This window comes from Phaseolus vulgaris, chromosome 7 (assembly GCF_000499845.2).
Source record: "Phaseolus vulgaris cultivar G19833 chromosome 7, P. vulgaris v2.0, whole genome shotgun sequence".
Taxonomy (NCBI): domain Eukaryota; kingdom Viridiplantae; phylum Streptophyta; class Magnoliopsida; order Fabales; family Fabaceae; genus Phaseolus; species Phaseolus vulgaris.
The window spans coordinates 7839196-7865178 of record NC_023753.2 but is presented as its reverse complement, the minus strand read 5'-3'; the positions used below and the strand labels follow the sequence as shown (position 1 = coordinate 7865178).

The window sequence follows — 25983 nt, the reverse complement described above, 5'->3', positions numbered from 1 at the left end:
TTCTACTGGTAAAAAATAAGAGGCCCGTAACCTGTTTGAATTCTTTACATTACAGCCATTGGGTAGCTTTAAAACACTAGTGTTTGAAGCCACTGGGGTGTTGTTTAGGTAGTTTGCAGAAGTCCTAAGTTCGAGCCTTCATGCCATTATTCTTTCTATAGCTTCATGAAAGATTTTATTTACAAAGCACTTAACATACTTTGACCTGGATTTATTTGCAGCATACTGTAATCCCACTTCAACAATTGGTCAGCTTTGGTCTGAACCTTGTCAGCCGATCATTTGAATTTCAGGTTACTTTTCTTTTCTTCTTCTTTCTTCTCTCTTTTTTGTGGTGAATATGGATTAGATGAATATGGTTAAAGTTGACCTGGTTTTGATGTTTATTAGCTAGTTCTCCCAAGTTCAAACACTAAAAATCAGTTCCATTGTTTTTTATAATCATGCAAAACATGTCTCCAAGTAACATTATACATTAAATTTTTTCCCGCTTTCTTTTTTGTGATTAAATTAGATCAGATTATTATGCTTTCTTTTTTTATGATGCCATTTTTATTCCAGGAAAAATGCCTAGGACTAGAGGAAGGGATGGTTCTGTTATCAGACATAACAATGCTAGGCGTGGAGTTCACACATCTATGCATGGCGGTCTTGCAATAGAACTAGGGTCCATTCCTTATTCTGGCCCATCACCCCAATCCCGTTTTCCTCAATCCTCCATGCCCTCTTCCTCCACCCCTTCTTCTTCTTTGACCCCTTCTTCTTCTTCGACCCTGTAAGGATCTAGAAAATAACCTTAGAGTAGAAGTGGTATATTTTAAATGATACCTGAATATTTTATTATTAAAATGAAAATGACATATAAATAGAAAATTCAGTTATTCAGGTTTCATTTTAAAATAACTACCATCTCTCTAAAAGTTACCCTTTTCCTTTCTCTCCCTTCTCTCTAAGATTCTGACCTCCTCGTTCATCTGTTTGACGATCAGAGTACGCCATTAGACTCCTGGCAGCAAAGACTACAAGTCTACCCGATCAGAATCTCTTATAGAGTAAGTTCAGTTTTGTTCCTCTTTTTCCTTTCCTCTCCTTTTCTTTAAGATTCTGACTACCTCGCTTATCAGTTTGGCGATCGAAGTCTGCCGTTAGACTCTTGGTAATGAACCCTATAAGTTTGCTGGATCAAAATATCAGATAGAGTAAGTTTCTTCTTGACTCCTTTTTCTTTTGAGTTAATTTTGATCTTATTAGATTTTGTACGGGTTAATATTAGATTTTGTACGGGTTAATCTCTGTATAGTTAGATTTTGATTAGGACTCTGTGGTGCAGGTTAATTACCTTTAGCTTTTGGGTAGATTTGGAGCTCTTAGTGAGCATAAGCTAAAGTTCAGGTAAGGGAAGCTAGTCTTATTATTTTCAATAAAACCCTAGGTTAGAAGATTCTGGATGTGGAGGTGACGTGGTCACCAATTCCAATTATTTTTGCTTGCAGGATTGTCTCTCTTAAAGAGTAAAGTAATATATTGACTGGAATGGTTGATTTTGAATCTGTTATGAGAATAATTTGTTGAAACTGTTTGTGATTGAGAATTGAAAGTGTTTGAATGATAATATAAATGAGTTGAACTATTCCTTTTGAATATTTTGGTTGAATTACTTAAGTGAGATGTTTGAATGAGAAGTGGTTGTGTGATTTCAGACGATGATTGATTTAAAGAGCATATATTTGGAATTAATTATGTGTTTTAAGTAAAGTTTGAGATATATTTGGATTGTTTAGAAAGTATATATATATATATATATATATATATATATATATATATATATATATATATATATATATATGAAGTGATTGAGTGGTGCATTGATATGTTAAATGATGTATGTAATGAGGTTAAAGTGTGATGAAGACGTAGTATTTTCAGGAAAGGAAATACCATGTTGAGATTGTTATTAGGGTGTATTGATTTGTGAGTGTCCTGTGAATGAGACGATCCTGACTCTACTGATATAATGGAATCAAATAGATGAAGTTATTCAGTTGGTGAGAGTCGAAGGAGGTCCATTTGGCTGATTCTGAGGTTTGAAAGAACTGATCAGAGCATATCAAATGGATTTACCCTGTCATATGAAGATGATGAGATATTGAGATAATTATGTGCATGGCTGTGTGGGTTTCACAGCAGTAGTATGACAGGTGCAGGTCTCTGGATGCTAATTTCAATACACGAGTCTTCCGGAAGTAGAGTCGAGTGTCTATGTGTTGTGAGTCAGTAAAAGTCTGACATATGAAAAATGAATTTTATGAATGTAATAGACACTTGATGGTTTGAGAAATCATATGAGAGTTGATGAATTATGCTTATTAATTTGAAATTTAAATTATATCAAAACATTTTATATAGATAGCTTATCCTGTTATTTGTTTGTTTCTCTAACTGTGATGATCGTGTATTTACACGGGAGCAGATGAGATTGCAGGTAATAGAGCTCCTCAATGAGCAGCAGAAGGATTAGATAGATTTAAATTGAATGCTCTGTTTTGTTTTGTTTTTAAACTTTTTGGATGTATATATTAAATCCTTATGAAGAGGAATATATTTTGAGATACAAATATGAGAAAACAATATATGTTTATATGTTAATTAGATATTGTACGTTAATTAGATATTGTACGTTAGTTAGATATTGTACGCATATTTTTTTTTTATTTTTTTTTTTTTAAAAAAGTAAAAGTTAGGGATGTTACATTATGGTATCAGAGCTGTTCGAACCTTAGGAGACCTAAGGGTTATGGGATTGTTTATATGTGCTTTAGTTAGGTTGTTAGTAAAACTTATGATTTTTTAGATTCATCCTAAATCTTTCTTTTCTGTTGTATAGCATGTCTCCTAGACCTCCTACCCCTCCCCAACCTTCTTCTGAGATGAACCAGATTGCCAGGGCTATTGAGATGATGGCAAATGCTATTCAACAACAGAATATGGCAATGGCTTAGAATCACCAGGCAGCAATGAATCATTGGGAGATTGCTAGATCTGGTGCAACAGCTTCCCATGTCAGTCAGTCTCAGGAGCAGATGGGACTGACAGAGTTCATGAGACACAACCCACCTAAGTTCACTGGGAATGCCACTCCTGACCAAGCAGACCAATGGATAAGAGATTTAGAGAAGATCTTTAGGGCAACCTTCTGCCCTGAGGATAAGAAATTGGTATTTGCTACATATTTATTGTCTGGAGAAGTAGAGTTCTGGTGGATGGGAGCTCAACAGATGATGGAAGCTAGAGATGAAGTATTAGACTGGGAGAGTTTCAAAGTGAAGTTTTTAGAGAAATATTTTCCAGATAGTGCAAGGTTTGTAAAGGAAGCTGAATTCCTCAGGTTGGAACAAGGAGAGATGTCAGTGAATGCATATGCTACTAGGTTTGAGTACCTAGCCAGATTCTACACCCAAGCTACCTCTGAGGCTTGGAGGTGTAGGAAGTTTGAAGAAGGTCTAAAACATGAGCTGAAGAAGACTATAGCTCCTATGTGCATTAGAGAGTTTCCCGCCTTGGTGGAGAAGGCGAAGATGGTGGAGACCCTGGAAAATGGTGATTCCAGGGTGATCAGATCACACCAAGGAGGGTCTTCCAGTGGGAAGGCCAAGGTGCAGCATCAACAACATAAACCTTATGCTAGACCTCCACAACATAGGACAGGAACATCTCTACCACAGTTTCAGCAACAACAACCATGGAGACCCACATGTTATCACTGTGCTGGACCCCATTTGAAGAAAGATTGTCCTCAACTTTCATCGGAGAGAAAGTGTTATACTTGTCAGAAAGAAGGACATCTATCAAAAGATTGCCCTAATAGGAGGAGGATAATTCCTGGAGGTAACTTGCAGTCAGGAAGAGGAGGAGGTGGTAGACCCCAAGCAACTGGAAGGGTGTTTGCTATGTCAGGAGCTGAAGCATCTCAGTCAGGTAACTTGGTACAAGGTGTATGTTATATAGCTGGTAGATATGTGAAAGTTTTATTTGATTCTGGAGCGACACACTCTTTTGTGTCGAGTTTATGTGTAGCGGAGTTGGGTCTTCTAGTAAAGGAGTTGTCGTTTGAATTGTTGGTCTCTACACCAACATCAGGAAAAGTTTTAACCTCTACAGTTTGCTCTGAATGTCCAGTAATAGTAGAGGGACGCAGGTTCAAAATAAATTTGATCTGTCTACCTCTTCAGGACTTAGATGTTATCTTAGGGATGGATTGGCTATCTGCCAATCACATTCTCATAGATTGTGGTCAACAGAAAATAGTGTTTTCAGATTCCAAGAAGTCATATGGGATGTCTGCTCAACAAGTGTGGTCAGAATTGAAAGAAGGATCAAAGTGTTTTGTAATCTTAACTCAGATGGAAGTTAAGAATGAAGAAGAAATGAGTAGTATACATGTGGTGAAGGATTTCATGGATGTATTTCCAGAAGAAATACCTGGATTACCTCCTAAGAGAGAAGTAGAATTCTCTATTGATTTGGTACCTGAAGCTGGGCCAGTGTCAATGGCACCTTACAGAATGGCTCCAGCAGAGTTGATTGAACTAAAGAAGCAAGTTGAAGATTTGTTGGAGAAACAATTCATCAGACCAAGTGTATCTCCATGGGGAGCTCCGGTGCTTCTAGTTAAGAAGAAAGATGGAGGGTCTCGGTTGTGTGTAGATTACAGACAGTTGAATAAGTTGACCATCAAGAACAAATATCCTCTGCCCAGAATTGATGATTTGATGGATCAGTTACATGGAGCCTCAGTATTCTCAAAGATTGATCTGAGATTTGGATACCACCAGATTTTGGTAAAGGCTGAAGATGTTCAGAAGACAGCCTTTAGGTCTCGTTATGGACACTATGAGTATGTGGTGATGCCGTTTGGAGTAACAAATGCTCCAGCTTTGTTCATGGATTACATTAATAGAATTTTTCGTCCTTTCTTGGATAAGTTTGTTATAGTCTTTATAGACGACATACTTATTTATTCAAGGACTAAGGGAGAGCATGAAGAGCATCTGAAGACAGTGTTGGAGATTTTGAGGGAGAAGCAATTATATGCTAAATTCTCTAAGTGTGAGTTTTGGCTGAAGGAAGTCAACTTCTTAGGGCATGTAATATCAATTCAGGGGATCTCAGTGGATCCAGCCAAAGTGGAGGCAGTGCTTCAATGGGAACGTCCAAAGACAGTGACTGAGATAAGGAGTTTTGTGGGTCTAGCTGGCTACTATCGGAGGTTCATTGAAGATTTTTCCAGGGTAGTAGCTCCTTTGACTCAGTTAACCCGCAAAGATCAACCTTTTGCTTGGACTAACAGATGTGAGCAGAGTTTCATAGAGCTGAGGAAAAGGTTAACTAGTGCTCCGATGTTAGTGATTCCTGATACAGGAAAACCTTTTGAAGTTTACTGTGATGCTTCACATCAGGGTTTGGGTTGTGTCTTGATGCAAGAGAAAAGACCAGTTGCATATGCTTCAAGGCAACTCAAAGTTCATGAGAGAAACTATCCAACTCATGACTTAGAATTGGCAGCTGTGGTGTTTGCTTTGAAGATTTGGAGGCATTATTTATATGGAGCTCAATTTCAGGTGTTCAGTGACCATAAAAGTTTGAAATACTTGTTTGATCAAAAAGAGTTGAATATGAGACAAAGAAGATGGATGGAGTTTTTGAAGGATTATGATTTCCAACTGATGTATCATCCAGGGAAGGCTAATGTAGTTGCAGATGCTTTGAGTAGAAAGTCAGTACAGGTGTCAACCATGATGATTGAAGAACAAAAGTTGATTGAGCAATTCAGAGATCTAAATTTAGGAGTGAAATTTCATGTTGATCATATTAGTTGTAGTAAGTTAACTATAACTAATGATTTTCTTGGAATGATAAAGGAAAAGCAGTTAGAGGATCCTACTCTGAAGCGTACTATGGATTTACTGGGTACAAATCAGGCTAAAGACTTTGTGATGGGAGAAGATGAGATCTTAAGATTTAATGACAGAATTTGCATACCTGCAAATGAAGAACTGAAGAGAATGATCCTAGAAGAGGGTCACAAGAGTTATCTTAGTCCACATCCCGGTATGAATAAGATGTACCAAGATTTGAAGGAGTCATTTTGGTGGTCAGGCATGAAGAAAGAAATAGCTCTATATGTTGCTACATGTTTAACATGTTAGAAGGCAAAGGTAGAACATCAGAGACCTGGTGGTTTGTTACAACAGTTAGATGTTCCTGAGTGGAAATGGGATAACATTGCTATGGATTTCGTTACTCATTTACCAAGATCAGTAAGGGGTCATGATGCAGTCTGGTAATAGTTGAGCACTCATTTTCTTCCAGTTAATTTGAGAATATCTATGACTAAGTTGGCACAATTGTACATCAAAGAGATTGTAAGATTGCATGGGGTGCCTTCTAGTATTGTTTCAGATAGAAATCCTAGGTTTACTTCACGGTTTTGGCAGAGTTTACAAGATTCTTTGGGAACTAGATTGAGAATGAGCTCTGCATATCATCCTCAAACAGATGGGCAGTCTGAGAGGACGATCCAATCCTTAGAAGATCTGTTGAGGACATGTATCTTGGATCATCTGGGAAGTTGGGATGAGATGTTGCCTCTGGTGGAGTTTACTTATAATAATAGTTATCATGCCAGTATTGGGATGGCACCATATGCAGCTTTGAATGGGAGGAAATGCAGAACTCCTTTATGTTAGTATAAGGACGGTGAAACAGTTTTGGTTGGGCCAGAGTTAATTCAACAGACCACTGAGAAGGTGAAGCAGATACAAGACAAAATGAAAGCTTCTCAAAGTAGGCAGAAATCATATGCAGATCAGAGGAGAAAGCCTTTGGAGTTTGCAGCTGGAGATCATGTGTTCATGAGAGTGACACCAACCAAAGGTGTAGGACGAGCTATCAAATCAAGGAAGTTATCTCCTAAGTTTGTTGGACCATATCAGATCCTAAAGCAGATAGGTCCAGTGGCTTATGAGATTGCTCTACCTCCTCAATTAGCAAACCTGCATAATGTCTTTCACGTATCACAGCTAAAGAAGTACATCCCAGACCCTAGTCATGTGTTGGAAGTGGATAATGTGCAAATCAAGGATAACTTGTCTTTTGAAGCAAAACCAGTCAGGATTGAAGACCATCAGAGTAAACAGCTCAGAGGCAAGACCATCAGTATGGTGAAGGTGGTGTGGGATAAACCATTAGAGAAACCTATCCATATCTCTTTTCTGGTAAGTCAATTTTCGGGGACGAAAATTTTTCTTGTTAGGGAGAATGTAAGGATCTAGAAAATAACCTTAGAGTAGAAGTGGTATATTTTAAATGATACCTGAATATTTTATTATTAAAATGAAAATGACATATAAATAGAAAATTCAGTTATTCAGGTTTCATTTTAAAATAACTACCATCTCTCTAAAAGTTACCCTTTTCCTTTCTCTCCCTTCTCTCTAAGATTCTGACCTCCTCGTTCATCTGTTTGACGATCAGAGTACGCCATTAGACTCCTGGCAGCAAAGACTACAAGTCTACCCGATCAGAATCTCTTATAGAGTAAGTTCAGTTTTGTTCCTCTTTTTCCTTTCCTCTCCTTTTCTTTAAGATTCTGACTACCTCGCTTATCAGTTTGGCGATCGAAGTCTGCCGTTAGACTCTTGGTAATGAACCCTATAAGTTTGCTGGATCAAAATATCAGATAGAGTAAGTTTCTTCTTGACTCCTTTTTCTTTTGAGTTAATTTTGATCTTATTAGATTTTGTACGGGTTAATATTAGATTTTGTACGGGTTAATCTCTGTATAGTTAGATTTTGATTAGGACTCTGTGGTGCAGGTTAATTACCTTTAGCTTTTGGGTAGATTTGGAGCTCTTAGTGAGCATAAGCTAAAGTTCAGGTAAGGGAAGCTAGTCTTATTATTTTCAATAAAACCCTAGGTTAGAAGATTCTGGATGTGGAGGTGACGTGGTCACCAATTCCAATTATTTTTGCTTGCAGGATTGTCTCTCTTAAAGAGTAAAGTAATATATTGACTGGAATGGTTGATTTTGAATCTGTTATGAGAATAATTTGTTGAAACTGTTTGTGATTGAGAATTGAAAGTGTTTGAATGATAATATAAATGAGTTGAACTATTCCTTTTGAATATTTTGGTTGAATTACTTAAGTGAGATGTTTGAATGAGAAGTGGTTGTGTGATTTCAGACGATGATTGATTTAAAGAGCATATATTTGGAATTAATTATGTGTTTTAAGTAAAGTTTGAGATATATTTGGATTGTTTAGAAAGTATATATATATATATATATATATATATATGAAGTGATTGAGTGGTGCATTGATATGTTAAATGATGTATGTAATGAGGTTAAAGTGTGATGAAGACGTAGTATTTTCAGGAAAGGAAATACCATGTTGAGATTGTTATTAGGGTGTATTGATTTGTGAGTGTCCTGTGAATGAGACGATCCTGACTCTACTGATATAATGGAATCAAATAGATGAAGTTATTCAGTTGGTGAGAGTCGAAGGAGGTCCATTTGGTTGATTCTGAGGTTTGAAAGAACTGATCAGAGCATATCAAATGGATTTACCTGTCATATGAAGATGATGAGATATTGAGATAATTATGTGCATGGCTGTGTGGGTTTCACAGCAGTAGTATGACAGGTGCAGGTCTCTGGATGCTAATTTCAATACACGAGTCTTCCGGAAGTAGAGTCGAGTGTCTATGTGTTGTGAGTCAGTAAAAGTCTGACATATGAAAAATGAATTGGTTTGAGAAATCATATGAGAATTGATGAATTATGCTTATTAATTTGAAATTTAAATTATATCAAAACATTTTATATAGATAGCTTATCCTGTAATTTGTTTGTGTTTGTTTCTCTAACTGTGATGATCGTGTATTTACACGGGAGCAGATGAGATTGCAGGTAATAGAGCTCCTCAATGAGCAGCAGAAGGATTAGATAGATTTAAATTGAATGCTCTGTTTTGTTTTGTTTTTAAACTTTTTGGATGTATATATTAAATCCTTATGAAGAGGAATATATTTTGAGATACAAATATGAGAAAACAATATATGTTTATATGTTAATTAGATATTGTACGTTAATTAGATATTGTACGTTAGTTAGATATTGTACGCATATTTTTTTTTTATTTATTTTTTTTTAAAAGTAAAAGTTAGGGATGTTACAGACCCCTTCCTCCTCAACCCCCTCCTCATCCTTTCGTTCTGCTGTGTGACAGGACAATGTTCCTCCTTATACCTCTCGTATTATACCAGTGCTGTCGCCCGTGGCTCTAGCAGTCCAATATTCGTATACTCCGACGCTCTTTCCCACTTACATTCCATTATAGTCCACATCTAATCCCTCATTAGTTCACTTCTCTAGTGCTCCATCCGTTCAGGTGACTCCTCAAATTCTAGTGCAACCCACTCTTACATCAGTTCAGCCCACTCGGGCATCAGTGCAACCCACTCATACATCAGTTCAGCCTACTCAGGCATCAGTGCAACCCTCCCCTAATACGCCAGTACAACCCACGACACACCATGATATCCCTGATGAAGAACATGATGGTAGTGGGAGAGTCATCATTCGACCAGTGGGTAAAGGGTAAGTTTATTATCGCATTGAACTTTATTGTGAATTATTTGCTATACTTCATGTTTAACATTTTGGTTTGCATGTTTTGTAGATGGACACCTAATCATTGTGCTACTAAGGCAATTGGACATGCAATTAGGTCACAATTTAGGGTCCTTACTATCACTATGACGAAACACCAGAGGAAGTCCAACTTAAATGGTGGACTGAATTTAAGGTGATCTTAACATAACATTTTCACTCATTTCCATTTAAGCATTTATTATATTCAATAACTTTTATCTAAATCTGTTGTTCTTTTTACAGACTCGAGTGACTTGGGCCCCTCATGATGAGTGGAAAATTAGAAAAGTGTATGAGTCAAAGGTGAGAAAACGCCTCTCTGATATGCTTGGTAAAGCTAGGATGAAAGTAACTAGACCTAACTGGATTAGTGAACAAGCATGGATTGGTCTCTTGGACTATTGGAATTCGAAAAAGTTCAAAGAACAATCAATCCAAAATAAATTGAATAGGTCATCGACTCGAGGTGGGGCATTGCACTCTATTGGTCGTAAATCACACCTCGACATTGCATTGGGCCTAGTAAGTATCTATATTTTATTGCATAAGCCTAAATTTAGTAGATAATATCTAATATTGGTAGCTTTTCCATTTATTTTAGGAACGAAAATTTGGCCGGCCGGTTCAACCCGATGAATTATTCATAGCCACACACACTAAGAAGGATGGACTTTGGGTAGATAGTCGTGCCAAACAGACTTACGTAAGTTATTACTCTACTTTTGTATACATGATTTATATTATTATTGTCCCACTTACAATTTTTCACAATGAACTAGGAAACCTACCATGAGCGATTGAAAGCCCTCCAATTTGACAACTCTGAAGGATCAACTTCCAACAGCCAACCGATCAATCCAACAACAAAACTTCAATGCTGGAAGGATGTTGTTGGAGGCAAGAGTAGAGGTCGATGTTATGGCACTGCAGACTTGGCTTCCAACATTCGCCATGGAGTGTCTTCCCTAACCCAACCTTCAATACTTTCTCCTTCCAGTGATTACTTTTCTCATAATGAACAACTTCATCAACAAGTGATGCAAGCAAATGAAAGAGTTGATCAAGCAACTCAAATAGCTGCTCAAGAAAATCAAAATTGTGCAATGTTGGAGGATAAAATAAAGTTCATGGAGAAAAAGTTAACCATGATGATGGAGCGACAACAGGGTGACACCTCAACAAGCACAAGTCAGGTTCACCCTCACTGTGCTCAGAGCTTTGATGATCAACCCCTGCCTTGAGTTCGTCCTTTTGTAAGTTTTCTTAAAACAATATCTATGTATGGTACTATAACTTGCTTTTCCTTGTATTAACTAGATTATGTTTCATTACCTTCATTGATGTCGCATACTGCTCTTGATGAAGTTTGATAATGTACAAAATAATCAGAAAGTAGAAGTTTATTTTCCTTTGGTGGGTGATTAGATAGTAGCAGATACTGATTTGTTTTAAGCAGGGTAGGCTTTAATAGCTCAACTTATGATTATGATTATGCAGGGGGAGTTAGATATCACGAAGTAGCTGCTAGGATTATGATGGTTTTCTGCTGCAGTTTTGGTGCTGGTTTTGCTGGTTTTTATGTTGTGCAAATGTTGGTTTGCTGTTGCAGTTTTGGTACTTCTTTTTGTTGGTTTTATGCTGTATAAATGTTGGTTTTCTGCTGCAGTTTTGGTGTTGTTTTGGTGCAGTTTTAGTGCTGGTTTTATGATGTACAAATGTTGGTTTTCTGCTGTAGTTTTGGTACTGTTTTTAGCTGGTTTTATGCTGTATAAATGTTGATTTATGCTGCAGTTTTGGTGCTGTTTTGATGCTGTTTTTGCTACAATTTTGATGTTCTTTTTGGAGCCTAGGCACTGTTGTTTTCAAGTTTAGTAGCAGGGTGTTAAGCATAGTTTGTTTGAGTGTGTGTCCTTGTTCTTTGGGAATGTTTGTAGTCATTTGTTATGTGGATGATCTCTTTAGTTTTAGGCTCTTTCTTGTTATGTTAAAACAAGAACCAAAGGAACCTAGATCTTTATGCTTGTTATTTTGTAAGCTTTCTTTGTATAAGGGTTGAGACACCCCTTAAGTGTTCCCCTTTAATTCATTTGACATGTTTCCTGTCTTGGTGGCATTCGAAGGAAACTGATACATTCAAAACACCATTTAGTTATTTGTATATTTGTTGCTTACCTTTCTTATTTTCCTCTTATGTTCTTCCCTTGCTTTTTTTCTTCCTTTGGCATGCAAATAGAATAAACTAGAATATTTATTTTCTTGATGAAGCAAAATATATAAAGTTGGTAATTTGTTTTTGGAAATTTTGGTTTGTCTGGAGGGTAAAATATTAAGAGTGTAGTTAGCTTTGCAGACAAAAGTAACTATTAGGCTTATGCTTTATCATTATGAACTACAGAGTTTCAACATTTACTTTACTTAACGCTCTCAATTTTAGCTTTTTAATTAAAAAATTTAAATTAGTTTTAGTATATAAGATATAGACTTTTACCATCATTATAAATCCTCATACATTCTTTTCAACCAAACTAACGTAACTAAATATTTCTTAAAAAAAAGTTATAAATAAAATATTTTTAGTAAGAAAAACATTTATTCATATTAGATTGCCCCTAAAATAATTTTATCTTGAATAATTATATTGAAAAAAATGAAATAGGTAAAAAAATAGGATAAATGCAATAAGAAAAAGAGAAATAAAGTAATTTAAAATTGATTTCACATTAGTTAATGTAATTTTAAAATTAATTTATTTTAATAAAAAAATAGTTTTATTTTTTAAATTGATTTATTTCAATAAAAATATATTTCAAACTAGAAACTGTAGTTACGTGAAATTCTTTGTGTGCCAAACTTGTAGGCTAAGCCTACAATTTTTCAAATAAATAATATAAAAAATATTTTGAAGGCTAAGCCCACGCTAATTTGTTGCCAACATGAAGGCTTAGCCTACTCTTATTGTGTACCCCTCGTAACTAAACTCAATCTATTTGGACATTTTGAAGGCTTGGCCCACGCTAATATAATTGTGTGGGCTTAGCGTGAGTTTATTTCACGCTAATATAATTTTCTGTGAGCTTAGCGTAGGTCAAACTCACAATTTTTTATAAATTTCCAAACTCCTTGTAGGCTAAGCCCACGCTTGACCTACGCAAAAAACACCCGCCATGTGTCATCTGCACCCGCCAATATATATTAGCTTCAAAATTCTTATTAACGCTATGCCGACGATAATGACATTTTGCGTAGGTTTTTCATACTTAGCCTTCGTTTTTACCCCACGATAATATACATTTTTTTTGTAGTAACAATTTTTTATATTAATTTAAAAAAATATTTTTAAATTATAAAATAATTTTTAATTTAATTAATCAAATATATATATATATATATATATTTTTTTTTTTTTTTCTAAGAAAAAAAATAATGAATCACAAAATATTAGTATATTATGAATAAAATTAATTTATATTGTATAAAGATGAAAAATTATTATTATTTTTATAGAACATATAATTTTAGTATATTTTAATAGATAAATATAAAATATATTATATTATATTTTAGATATACATTTTTTGGTTATAAAATTAGAAAATATTTTACAATAATTCAAAATTATAATATCAAAATTAATATATAGAAAATAAATTATAAGAGTTTAAGTAAATCAAAATATTTTAACAAAATTAAACTATTAATATATGAATGTTAAAAGTAAATTATTAAATAAAAAATAATATATATATATATATCTTATTTATACTAAATAAGGAGTGTATTACTTAATTAAATAATGTGTATCGAAGAATCTAATTATCTTAATTGAAATATTTTTTGTTACTTCAATTATATATCTTTTTTCATTTTTAGAATCAAAGCAATTACTAAAAAATAATTAAAAAAATGTTAGATATTTAAAGAAACAAATATTTTGGTAGGATTGAAAAGAAAATAATTCATATATTTATAATAACTAAAACACATTTACAAAAATTACGTTTTTTAGTCCGTCATAATTAAGTTTTGAATCTCTTTTAAAAAGAAATACTTAAATCTAATTTATGAACAGTGCATCTAAATAAGATTGTTTCGAAAACTATATTTATGAAAAACTAAAATAAATGGACAATCACAAAGACATAACATTCCTTTTCATGTTACCACTAGCAAAATAATATCACATCTTAGGTTTTGAATTTGTAACAAAGATAAAACATTAAACAATATTAGTTACCATTAAAAAAAATAAGCATTCATGCCTATATAATCAAGTGCTAATCTTAAAATAGTAACAAAAACTAAAACATTGGAAATAACAATGATTAAGCCAATTGTCACAAATTTTGTTGATTTCTCTATATATTTTGAAAATGAGATAATATAAGGACTAACTAATAATGGATGATATCGATAAAGACAAACTAAGGTGTAAAAGGGTTGGGATACCCCTTTGTATCCCCTTAATTTTATTTCATTTTTTGTTGACAAAAAAAAAAGACAAACTAAGGTCTAACTAATAATTTTGGAACGGTATTAGTAGCTTTAAACTGAAAAAATTAAAACATATTTACCCAATTAAATAATTAAATAGCTACTGACTTAATTATGTTGCTATATCAATTGATTTATTGATTTGATATTTATTTATTTCATTATTATTTATATCATTAATTATTAGCTTAATCTTCCTTGCGATGCTTGTTTGATTTAGATTATATATATATATATATATATATATATATATATATATATATATATTAAACTTTAATAAGAATACATTGCAGTGAAGAGTTGTATTATAATTCAATTATATATAATTTTCATATATTAAAAATTATTCAATTTTATAGTAACTGTTTTCAAAATCATGTTGATACTAATAAATTAATTATATACAAATATACACGCATATGATACACATGTTTTATGCTCTATAATATTCATGCAAAAATATATTTTGGTCAAACTCTCTTCCTTAATTAAAGAGAGAATTCGTTTACAAGTTATCATTTGGAATTTAAGAACTTTAAGTGTAACTACTAAAAAAATTAAATAAAAATTAATTTTAAAAATAAAAAATAATTAGATATTATATTGATTAAATTAGATATTATTTTAGAGTTTAAAAAATGATTGGTATGTATATTATTTTTTATTATTAATAAATAGTTTTTAAATTGGTATCTAATTAACTATAAATGTTTAGTATAATATTCAATTTAGTAAATATAGAAACTAATTATTTTTTGGTATCAAACCTTTCCGTCGATGTGAACTCTTGGGGAAGACAGTCTGTTATCCCTAGAGTAACTTTTATTCGTTCAGCGACGATCCTTCCACTCGGCATCGTCGGATCACTAAGGTCGACTTTTGTCCCTGCTCGACAGGTGGATCTTGCAGTCAAACTCCCTTCTGTCTTTGCACTCGAGGGCCAATCTCCGTCTGACTCGAGGAAACCTTTGCACGCCTCCGTTACCTTTGAGGAGGCCTACGCTATATAGAAATTGTCTACCTGAGATTATCCCCCGGCCCGTAGGTCTTGACACAAGGTTATAATTCTAGCTCTTTCAAAGTGGTATCTTATTGATGGTTCTGACCCATAAAAAAGCTTAGTTTTTATTTAATAATTGTAGTGTTTGAGTATAAAAAAAAGAAGAAGTAATTTAACATCTATAAATCTATTACCTTAAAGTTTTTCTTTTACTAAAACAACATCATATTATTTTGAATAATTGATAATGAATATGTTTGTAGTGTTTGTCTCCACAAATTGTTTTCCATGGAAAAAGGGAACTAGAAAAGGACTTTGATTGTAAGAAGAAGTAGGGTTGATATTGAATTAAAATTTGGAGGTAGGGACATTCAACTAGCTCTCATGACTATTACATCTACCAGCAAGCTCTTAGTTGGTGCTGAATGACACCTTATCTTTATATTTATTTATGAGAAAGAAAAAACAAAGGCACATAAAAGAAAAAGATTAAAGAATAAAATGGAGCCCCACAATTGTAAGATGGAGGAATAAATTAGAGCATTGAATTGGAAAGGGAAGTGCCTCCATATTTGTTTAAGTTTCGTGCTCCAATAACAAAATCTTATTAATTTATTTATTAAACAATCTCACGTGTGGTTGCTCTCCATCATAAATTAGATGTGCCTTTATTGTTTAAGCTATGGACAAATCACACTTATGTGCCATGTGATTTCCAAATATTAATCAAGTAAAAATGATTAGGTCCACATTTATAATCTCAATGTTTTCTTGTACAAAACCATGATTCACTGCGTAATGCTGCCAAGTTTATCTCATTTTGTAAGACTCCAAGGTAAATCCGAGTGTCCCAAAGTTTGTCTTGCACATGCACACATATTAAAAAAAGCCAAAGGGTTGGCTCCCCAAGTATTAACTTGAGTATTTATGAACTTTACATGCCCTTTTTTTTCATTTTTTATCCATGTAGAGGAAGAAACATCACCAACAATTCTCGTGGATCGAAAACATGAGTTATTTCACATACGTCGATAATTTTACTAATACTTTATACACACACAAAATGGGAAGACCCCTTATAAAAAATTACAAGAAACATAGGATCACCAACAATTAAAATTTGTAGGAAAAGCTTGAAATCCGTAGGTAAAAACTAATTATCTACAAATTATCCATGAAAAATATTGTAAGAAAAACATTTTAAATTCATAAGTAAATTCATGTGGCATAATCATAGTTACATGTTTATATAATTGCATACAATACGATTGATATTCACATGTAATATTTTTAGGTAAGAAAACAAATTTTGTCTTACATTAAGAAAGAATCGATAGAATGACACCCAATAATATACTATTTAAGTTTGAACGACTTAAGATTTTATACCTTACATTTTGGAGTTCTAGTGATTTTTTGGATTCACTACACGTTTCAGAGAATTTGTTTTGTAAACGCAAAATGAGGTTAAGAAAATAAATGAAAATCGAGCTTTAATGAAGAAATTGTAGAATTTTTTTCTTCTTCTTAGCCTTATAAAAATTGTATATATAGTAGTTAAGAAGTATTGAGTTTTATATTTTGGGTCAAAGTAGAATAATGTGCAAATAGAAAGAAGAGTAAGGTGTAAAATGGTAAAAGAGGGGTGCAAATAGAAATGTAGGCAAAGAAGACATGAAAGTCCACATGTTTTCCTCTCCTCAATTGAGAAGATTTTACTCCAATGACAGCATGTTATTTGTCACTCTCCCAGTAGAAAGAATTGTAACAATAATGAGGTTACACTTGTCACAATCTCATTTGAGAAATTTTAAGAGACTTTTTCCTATAAATAGAAGTATTTTGTACATGCTTTTTTATCTTTGATTTAAGTAATAAAATGTTCTTCAATTTGTGAGACACTTTACTTTCAAAGTTTTTTTTAGAGATGCTAAACAATCTTCTAGATTCTTCCTAGTAGTGTTGTTGGCCCAACCAAACTCTAAAATGGCCAAACTCTAAAAATTAAGTGTTGGCCCAAAAAAAATTTCACTACATGTTGAAACAAATTTACTCATACTAAAGTATATAATATTGCTTATGTTTTTCAATAAAAAAAAACTTTTAAAAATATAAAGATTTCATGACATTGGACAATAATTGCATTGTAATAAAGTAATTAAAAAATGCAATTACAAATCACAGATAAACTATTTTATGCAAGTAATTTTAAATTTATGTAGATTTTCACTATAATTTTTTGACCAGACAACTATAAATATTCCTAATATTTGATTTTTTAAAAACTAATTATGAGAACGAAGATAATTATGAAATCCATGTCATTTTCATACTCTTATTATTTACATTATTAAAAGACTTTCTAGTATATAATATATTGAACAAATTGTGAGGCAGAAAAACAATCCAAATAACGCTGTCAAATAGTACTTCCATTTTCATTTATAAAATAAATCCACACCAATGATAAAGTAAACTTAATATTTTACTTCAAATACTCTAATTCTTCTAAGCAATGTATGGCGTTATATTAACATTATCAAAATAACATTTTAGGTTTAACAACGAATAAAATTAAAAAAATTAAGATGCAGCCAAAATTTTAATAAAATGAAATAATTTTCTTTATTAGTGTGAAATTAATTACTTATATAAAAGATGATTTGGGAGTAGTATCATTAATGTGAAGTAATGAAGCAAGTTCTAACTATATGATTGACTATTTAAAGCCTTTTCGTCCACTATAAAAGTATTTGGCCAGCAGAAAAAATGTACTCAAATTCCTGCTTATACTTATTTATCAGAATAATCAATTGGCTTGTTACGTTTGAAATACAAAAACGTTCTGTTTGATTCATACCTACAAATACCAGTACTTCTGCTAGTCGTTTTCCAACCAGACAACATCATTCAATTTTCCAACAACCCTCATTGACCTGGCTTTGATAGATTCAAGAAATTGAAGCACTCAACAATGACCCAAAACCCATAATAAATCACGAACTTCAATTTAATTAAGCAAAAACACGTCCTAAAAAGGAGACACAAGACGGGTTAAGAAAAGCTTGAATTTGCACGAATCATTTCCGAGTACATTACGTCACATGAAATATGCAAACATCAACTGAACAACATCGAGTTCATCCCAATCACGGTAACCGACCACATCAAAATTGGAGACATAAATCTTTATCAATATCACGCTCAAAAGTAAACGTCTATATAGCATCTCAGATTTCGCTCTATCTATATACAAAAGAATCTCCGGCCACAACTCACAATAAATAATAGATTTGCAGCTGAAGATTATTAACGAAACCGCGTTTCCCTGTCCATATTATTTCAACAAGGAAATTGTCAGGTTAAAAGCACTGTAATATTTATATAATTTTCATCAATCATTATACAAGAACACGAAAGGGCATTAAACATAAGAGTAAAAAAAGACGGAAGGCGCACAAGAATCACCATAGCTGCTACCAAACTTGACAAGTGAAATTTAAAAACGTTCGATCACATTGTCCCTATAAAACAAAATATCGGTGCAGCTCTTCAGAAAAAAAAACACATTACTGACAAGACATCACTATGCACATGAACAATCAAGTTAGCCAAAAAAATCAGGAAAAAAAGACATAAAGAACATGGGAACTCATAACAATTACCTAAATTCCATGGGCAATATTTGATCAATGCCACACGTATTACACACAAAAAATGCATAACAGATAATAGTAATGTACAGAAACTATTTTGTGCTCTCAGATAAGTTCAATTGGGTACTATTTCAACATCCATAAAAGCCTTTCGACAATCCTCTTAGCACTTCAAACCCACAACCTCCGTCATCTCTACTTGCCACCAGCAATAATAATAATAATAATAATAATAACAACAACAGCAGCAACAGCAGCAAAGAGAATGAAGAGAAAGAAGAGAAGCAGCAGCAGAGTTGGTGATGGCAGTGGGAAGAAAGGCAGAAAAGATGGAAAGGCTTTCAACAATATTCTAAAGTACCATATCTCACAATGAGCATTCATCATTGGGCAAACAGAAGAAATATGACACTCAGTTATAACAAAAAACATTTAAGTGCAAAAAAAAAATCATAACTAAAATGACACTATCAACTTAACTAGTTGTATAAGAAATAAAAGGCTTTAATATACAAAGAACACCGTAGTGCAGACAAGACCCTCAACCTCCTAGCAATACACAAGTGAGCAAACATGTATTACCTTAACACGAGTGAACAAACTATTATAAAAACCTCAACAACACAAGTAATAATGATTTATGTTTACATCCGATGCATAATATAGAAAAAGATAAAACAGTTTTTTTTGGAACATAGAATTGATTTAGATAATAAACTAATAAATGTTACAAAGCTAATCACGAAAAAAAGAAAAGAAAAAGGCTTGGGTTTATTCTTATGACCACGAAAACGAACAAAGATTTCATGGCTACTGAATTACTAGAAAAATAGTTCGAGGTAGCATTATCTTCAATAAGAAGCTTTTTATAGTGTGGGCCATATGTTTCTTCAAGTTAAAACAATATTAGAATATAATCACTCATGAATATGAAACACAGTTAAAAATTCAACACATTCAGTAAACAAAACAATATTTGACCAATGACAGCTGTAAAACACAACATTGATAATTTATATACTAAATACTGATATGTAATGTTGTAGGAGAATTTGGCTGTTTGGTATTTACATGCACATGCAGAATACTTTACTGTTGGTTCCAAACATCAACTGGAATTCCTTCCAAGTGAAAATATCTAAATACTGAAATATGTAATGTTGTAAGAGATTTTAGCTGTTTGGTATTTACATGCACATGCAAAATACTTTACTGTTGGTTCCAAACATCAACTGGAATTCCTTCCAAGTGAAAATATGTGTAGCTAGCAACAGACACTGACGGACCACTTTTGGAATAAAAGGTAAAGCGAGGAACAGGTAAGCAAGTGTAGATGTAAAGGACAAACCAAGAGAACTAACAAGGAAAAGCTGTGGGAGTGTGGGAATGACTCTTTGATATGAAAGAAGGAAATGACTTGAAAAAATCATAAATTTTGTATGGAAGAGAACAGAGTCATTTCCATGTCTTCCTAAGTTTTCAATTTTGCTGATAATACTTGAAAAATATCAAGCCTTTAGTCAAAATCATGGCCATCAAAAAACAAATAATACAAGTGCTTTTTTATCTTGCCAAACAACACATTGTAGAAAAAAAAACATAAATAGGCACTTCAGACTTTAGAACAGTTCAGTCCATAACACCAGGAACATAGATCTTTTACATTCATTTTTGGAAGAAGTAGTCCATAACCCTCAGATCTCATGGCTAAGTAAAATCATCTACGACTTCTAAACAGGCTTCATTCACATCCCACATGCACCAACTACATACATACACATAAACTGATGGAGAGATAGAAAGATAGATAGATAAATAGATAGATAGATACTGAGAGAGAGAAGTAATGGCACATGACAGGTTATGACCAAAACAAAGAAGTCGTTCGATGTCCATCATTGGGCAGGACAGAGAATTAAATCATTACAATGAAAGTGGGAAAACGGGAGAAAAAAGAGATTTTGACGTGAAACCATGTGAAGATTTGAGAAAGAATTAAGAGGGATAGAAAATGGAGCAGCACCTGTTGGGGTTCTTGGCCTCTAAGATTGGAAGATGACTAAAGCAACTACATTAAAGGGGAAAATCTCAACCCACCACCTATTCTGCCACTGTAAAGGCGTTCAAAAGAAATTCAATCTGTCTGTCAAGTCATCACCAACTTAACCAACTTCACATGGAGTCGTTTTAAACAAAATTAGCGTTGAAACTGTTTTTTAGTCACTTACATTGGGACCAAAAGTGGCATTAAACCTAGATTTTAATAAAAGAATGTTAGCATATCATCATTAAATCTAAGAACAAATGTAAAAAATCACTGCCAAAAGAAGAAAAATATATTGTTAGAAGACAGGAAAAGCGTAACCCTCACATATCAGCTAAAGAATTTTCATTAGTTTGGCTATTTCACAATATCATGAATCATTTACAAATACACAAGAGAAGGAAAATCACATCCAGTTATGAACAGAACAAATAAGTTGCTAACTAGTCAATTCGGTATCACTGGGCAGGGTGAAGAGTTACTACATTATAAAAAAATCACATAAACAAGTCTCCTTGCACATTTCCCCTGATTATTTCAAATGCATTAAGCCACAGGGTTTCAGATGTTAATAAAAAATTGTGTAGTTCTGCTAACATATCTAATAAGAACAATAGAAAAATTGCTGAAACAAACGGAGAACACTGGTGTTGCAAAATAAAATAGAACGCATAACCCTCAGATATCATAGCTAAACACAGATCATCTACAGCTTCATCACAGGCTTCGTTCACAGCCTTCTTGCACCATCTCAAATTAATTTGTGTATATATATATATATGTATGAATAGAACGATCGAGAGATAGACGCGCGCACACACACACACGTAGAGAAAGACAGAAAGAGAGAGAAAGAGAAAGAGATAGGTGCAGGTCCAGTTACGAACAAAACCATGTAGCTGTTCAATAGACTATTTATCCATCATTGGGCAGCATAGAAAGCATCATGCCAAATGTCATCTAAATCAGTTAAAACAGTAAACATGAGTTTTAACCCCAGGAAACCCTAGATCAAAATTTTGGTCACTGCTTCATATTTAACAAACAAAATCCTTTCAGATTTAACCATCTAACAGGTTTTAATCGGCCATTTAGCCGTCAAACTATTAGTGTTTCTCCAAAATACAAGTAATCGAGAAACGAAAGAACAAAAAACGTAGAAAACACCAAACAATAACGAAGACGGCAAAGGGAAATATAGCATGATGATATCACAGAGCATAGACGGTGCTACTCCATCATCGGGCACATACAAACAGAACAAAACCTTCGGTGAACTGAGGTAAAAGCGTGAAAACGCCCTCAGATCCCATAGCTCAGAACAAATCATGCAATTTTAAGACAATGGCGTTCATCAAAAGCCTTCACAAACAATGTAACTGTGTGTGCATGACGAAAAATCTTGGTGGTGGTGGCGACGGCAGTAGTTAGGTTAAAAGCCAATGAAAAATAAAAAACCAATGAAAATCTGTTCAATACACTGAGTTATGCAAATATATTAAACCACAGAAAACAAAAACTTCCGTTGAAAAATCATGGAAGGACTAAAAAGTGAAAAAAAAAATTCGAAAAAGTGGAGTGGCGTGGAGAAGAACCAACAACGAAAAAGACGCAATGGTTTTTAGTTTCGGCTGCGTGAACTTTGTTTTGGGCAGTTTTTATTTGGGTTTGTGTGTGTTTATGGGCTCTGTATGGGCCGATATCGCTTTCCCAAATTGCTATTCAAACACCCCAAGTTAAAAAAAATGATTTTTTACATGTTTCTGTTGATCAAAATCAATTCAATTGAAAACAAAATTTTGTTGATTTTAATTTTAATTTTTTTATATAAGTATTTTCACAAAAAATAAAAGTAAGAACTTGAAAGGCTGAAATAATAAATCGAGTTCAAATAACATGTTCTTTTCACAGTGAGTTTTACAAGAGTAAATATTGCAATACCAAGCAAAAAAGTAAGAGTAAATTGGGATGTAATAGCAAGCATTAAAAAGATTGAAACTCAATGATACATTGGAATTTTTATTTTTTATCGGCAATAAAAATAAATAAATAAATAGGAACCAGTTCAGGAGTGGTCCAACCCTTATACATAAATACCTGACAATAAACTCCTATTAGATCACCTACCTACCAACTTAGTAAAGGGATTACCAACCAACACTACTCAACCTTAATGAATCAACTTCATACAAGCCATAGAATTTAAAACCCAACCAGAATACGGGAAATATGCAAAACGAGACTTTGCATGAATCCAAGACCATACCTTAACTTGCACCGAAGCGAACACTTCAAACACATTTGCCACTCCGCTATTAAAGATGACTGAGTTTCTATAATTCCAGATTTCGCTCACTATGTCAACCCAAATTGTACAATGGACAAGTAATCGTGAAACATTTATCATACGAACTCTGGCACAGTTAGCATAAAAAACTTGGATCCTTACACAATATCTATCTATCTATCCACTTTTTTAAAAGAAATTAACACGAAGCACTTATTTCCGCAATAAGGTTTCAAGCAATTTGAGAAACACGTTTTAAGGTAGATACGTGTTCTTTCTGTGAATCTGGTGCTTCCTAATAGTGGAAAAGAAAAGTGTGAAGTAAGTGAGAAGATTATCTTCCAAAATATTTGGCACGCACTACTGAGTGTGAGTCCAAATCCAACGAAATTCAGGATTTTTGTGTGGGGTAGGATTTTTTCATATAAAATCTAGTGCTCCACCAACAAAGACCATAACAACAAAGAAATTTTACTTTCTTTCTTCCTACATGCGCATGACATTCTTCTGGGACCACAATTATTTGAGAATCCACTCATATGGTCTACAACATTCACGTTTCAGGATTATCGTTCAATTTTAAAGTTGCCCTTTCAGACATGTTTCGGTTCATCATATGTTTATCATTCCATCCATCTTATACTATATTATGTCCTATCATCTCTTCATACACATACACTCACAGGGATACCATATAATAATCACTACCAAACTTCATCATTAACTTTCATTACACTTCATAATTCAGCTACAAAGTACCTGATTCCTTCTATTTTAAAAAATAAATAATAGTTCATGTAAAATGAAATCTAACTAATTTAATCGCTAATCTAAGTGATTAAGAGTTCCACTGTTTTCGGTCAAACCTTACAATAGAACCTTGGAAAAATCTTGTGGCTAATAATGGAGGAGGATATTTGCCAAAGAGATTTGGTTTCTTTCGAAATTCTAAAGCAAAAATCATAGATTTTGTTTGCTTCATGAGTTTCACAGTTAAAGAGAAAAGATGTGAAGAGATATCTACGTTTAGATTAAGGATTTTGTAGAGAAAAAAGAGAGAGTAATTTCTCTCTCCCAAATATAGAAATATAAAAATTGAAACAAAATATCATGATTTAAGATAATAAAAGTATTTATCTTTTTATTTTGTTTTTTACTTTACATGGAACAAATTTAATTTGTATGGAACAAGTTTATGGACTCTGATAAATCTATCATATATTTTTTCATTCAATGTAAAAGATATTTCCTTTTTAATTAAAAATTAATTTCAGATTCATAATCAAATCCTTAATATAGATTGAAAAAGAAAATTAACAATTATTTTTTATGTAGTTTAAAATTATTCAACATAAATACAACCGTCAACTTAATTTGAAATTTTCTTAGCTAGTAATACTATAGTAAATATAGAAAGTATTATAAGACGATCATATTCATGGATTTTTTTTCTTCTCAACACATTAAGAAATAACCCGGAAATAAAGTAGAACTAAAAATAGAAAAAAAAGAGTGACGTAACTATTTACTAGACTAATTTCAAAACACTGACTGACGAAAAAACTACATGCGATGAAAGGTTAATGAATAAATTACTATAATTTTTAGAAATTACATTCCATGATGAAAAGGAGGATAATAAAATTATAGAAATTGCAATTTTAAACCACGATGAAAAAAAAAGTTACACATAAATAAAGGGAAGAAGAAGAAATAAAGTTTTTTTTTGTTAACAAGTAAATTTTAGAAAATTGTATTAAATTATAATGACCTCTTTTCACATTAAATATCCATGGTCTTCTCATCTTTCAAAATAATGAATTAAATATTGAAAATATCATTAATCACCGTTTAAAAAAAATATTAATAATGATTATAGAAACTATTTTTCTTGAATCCACGTACATCATAACCTAACTCTCTAGGTTAACTTTTCCCTTTTTGTTTTGGATAATATTTTTATTTAATTGATTGTCATAATCTAAGACCCACCGTGCCGAAGGGGGTTACTGCTCTCAACCCCATGAAACCACGTGGGCTTGCACTATACATTTATATATCAGCTTACCTTTCATCCCTCAGAACCAACCAGAGGAAGAGATGGAAGAGGGAGAAATGGAGATGGAAGAGAACTTCATACTCCATGGCTTTCAAGAACACCTTCGAGATGCTATCAGAGGATGCACATCAACCTCCATCATCTTCTGCATTCACTTCATCACCAACTCCACACCTTGTTACAATTAGTGGCTCAAATGCTACCAGTGCTCACTTCTCGTAAGTCTGTCAAGGAGTTCAACATTTTGGGTATGCTCTCCTCTTGTCTATTTAATTAATCATAGAACAATACTCTCTACACTTTTTAACCCTTGTAATCATCACACACTTTCATCTCTTTAACCAGATCTCACTGTATTTCTAAAAACTTTCATCTTTCTAATGCTCATCTCAGCACAAAATTCTCTCATCCTGCACTCTTGTGCATTTGTACCATGTTCTTCCTATGTGTGCCACAGGTTTTGATTGGTGAATAAAATAGTTGATGTTAAACAAGAAGAAAACAGAGATTTTAACATGACATAGTACTAGGAAATGTATAATGGGTTAGTTGTGTTGGGATAGTTAATAATGTTCCACAATACATATTTTTGATAAAAGTGTGTTTTGTGTATGTCAAATGTATATGGGATTGTGTGTTTGTCCTCTGGTTTTTGCACTATATGGTTGGAATGCACCTCTTGATATACTATTATATCATAGCAGTATATGTTGGTAAAAACTAGACA

The 25983-nt window shown here is 33.1% G+C and overlaps 1 protein-coding gene and 1 long non-coding RNA gene across 2 annotated transcripts; one reads left to right on the top strand and one right to left on the bottom strand.

Moving 5' to 3' along the window:
• Positions 1-9334: 9334 nt before the first annotated feature.
• On the top strand, positions 9335-11856 carry LOC137828440 (uncharacterized). The gene is made up of 5 exons (XM_068635023.1): positions 9335-9665; positions 9748-10241; positions 10321-10422; positions 10499-10972; positions 11217-11856. The coding sequence occupies exons 2-4, from the start codon at positions 10044-10046 to the stop codon at positions 10958-10960; spliced, it is 762 nt and encodes a 253-aa protein (XP_068491124.1). The 5' UTR covers positions 9335-9665; positions 9748-10043; the 3' UTR covers positions 10961-10972; positions 11217-11856.
• Positions 11857-18264: 6408 nt separating this feature from the next.
• Positions 18265-22543, bottom strand: LOC137828458 (uncharacterized). The gene is made up of 2 exons (XR_011083890.1): positions 18670-22543; positions 18265-18538 (listed from the first exon to the last, which is right to left on the bottom strand). It is a non-coding gene; the product is annotated as an uncharacterized lncRNA (long non-coding RNA).
• Between the last annotated feature and the right edge of the window lie 3440 nt (positions 22544-25983).

Excerpts from the sequence above, each read along its gene's own strand:
- LOC137828440 (XM_068635023.1), top strand. The coding sequence starts at position 10,044 with ATGCTTGGTAAAGCTAGGATGAAAGTAACTAGACCTAACTGGATTAGT. Across the intron at positions 10,242-10,320 it reads TCGACATTGCATTGGGCCTA|GAACGAAAATTTGGCCGGCC; the intron begins GTAAGTATCTAT and ends CATTTATTTTAG. Across the intron at positions 10,423-10,498 it reads GTCGTGCCAAACAGACTTAC|GAAACCTACCATGAGCGATT; the intron begins GTAAGTTATTAC and ends ACAATGAACTAG.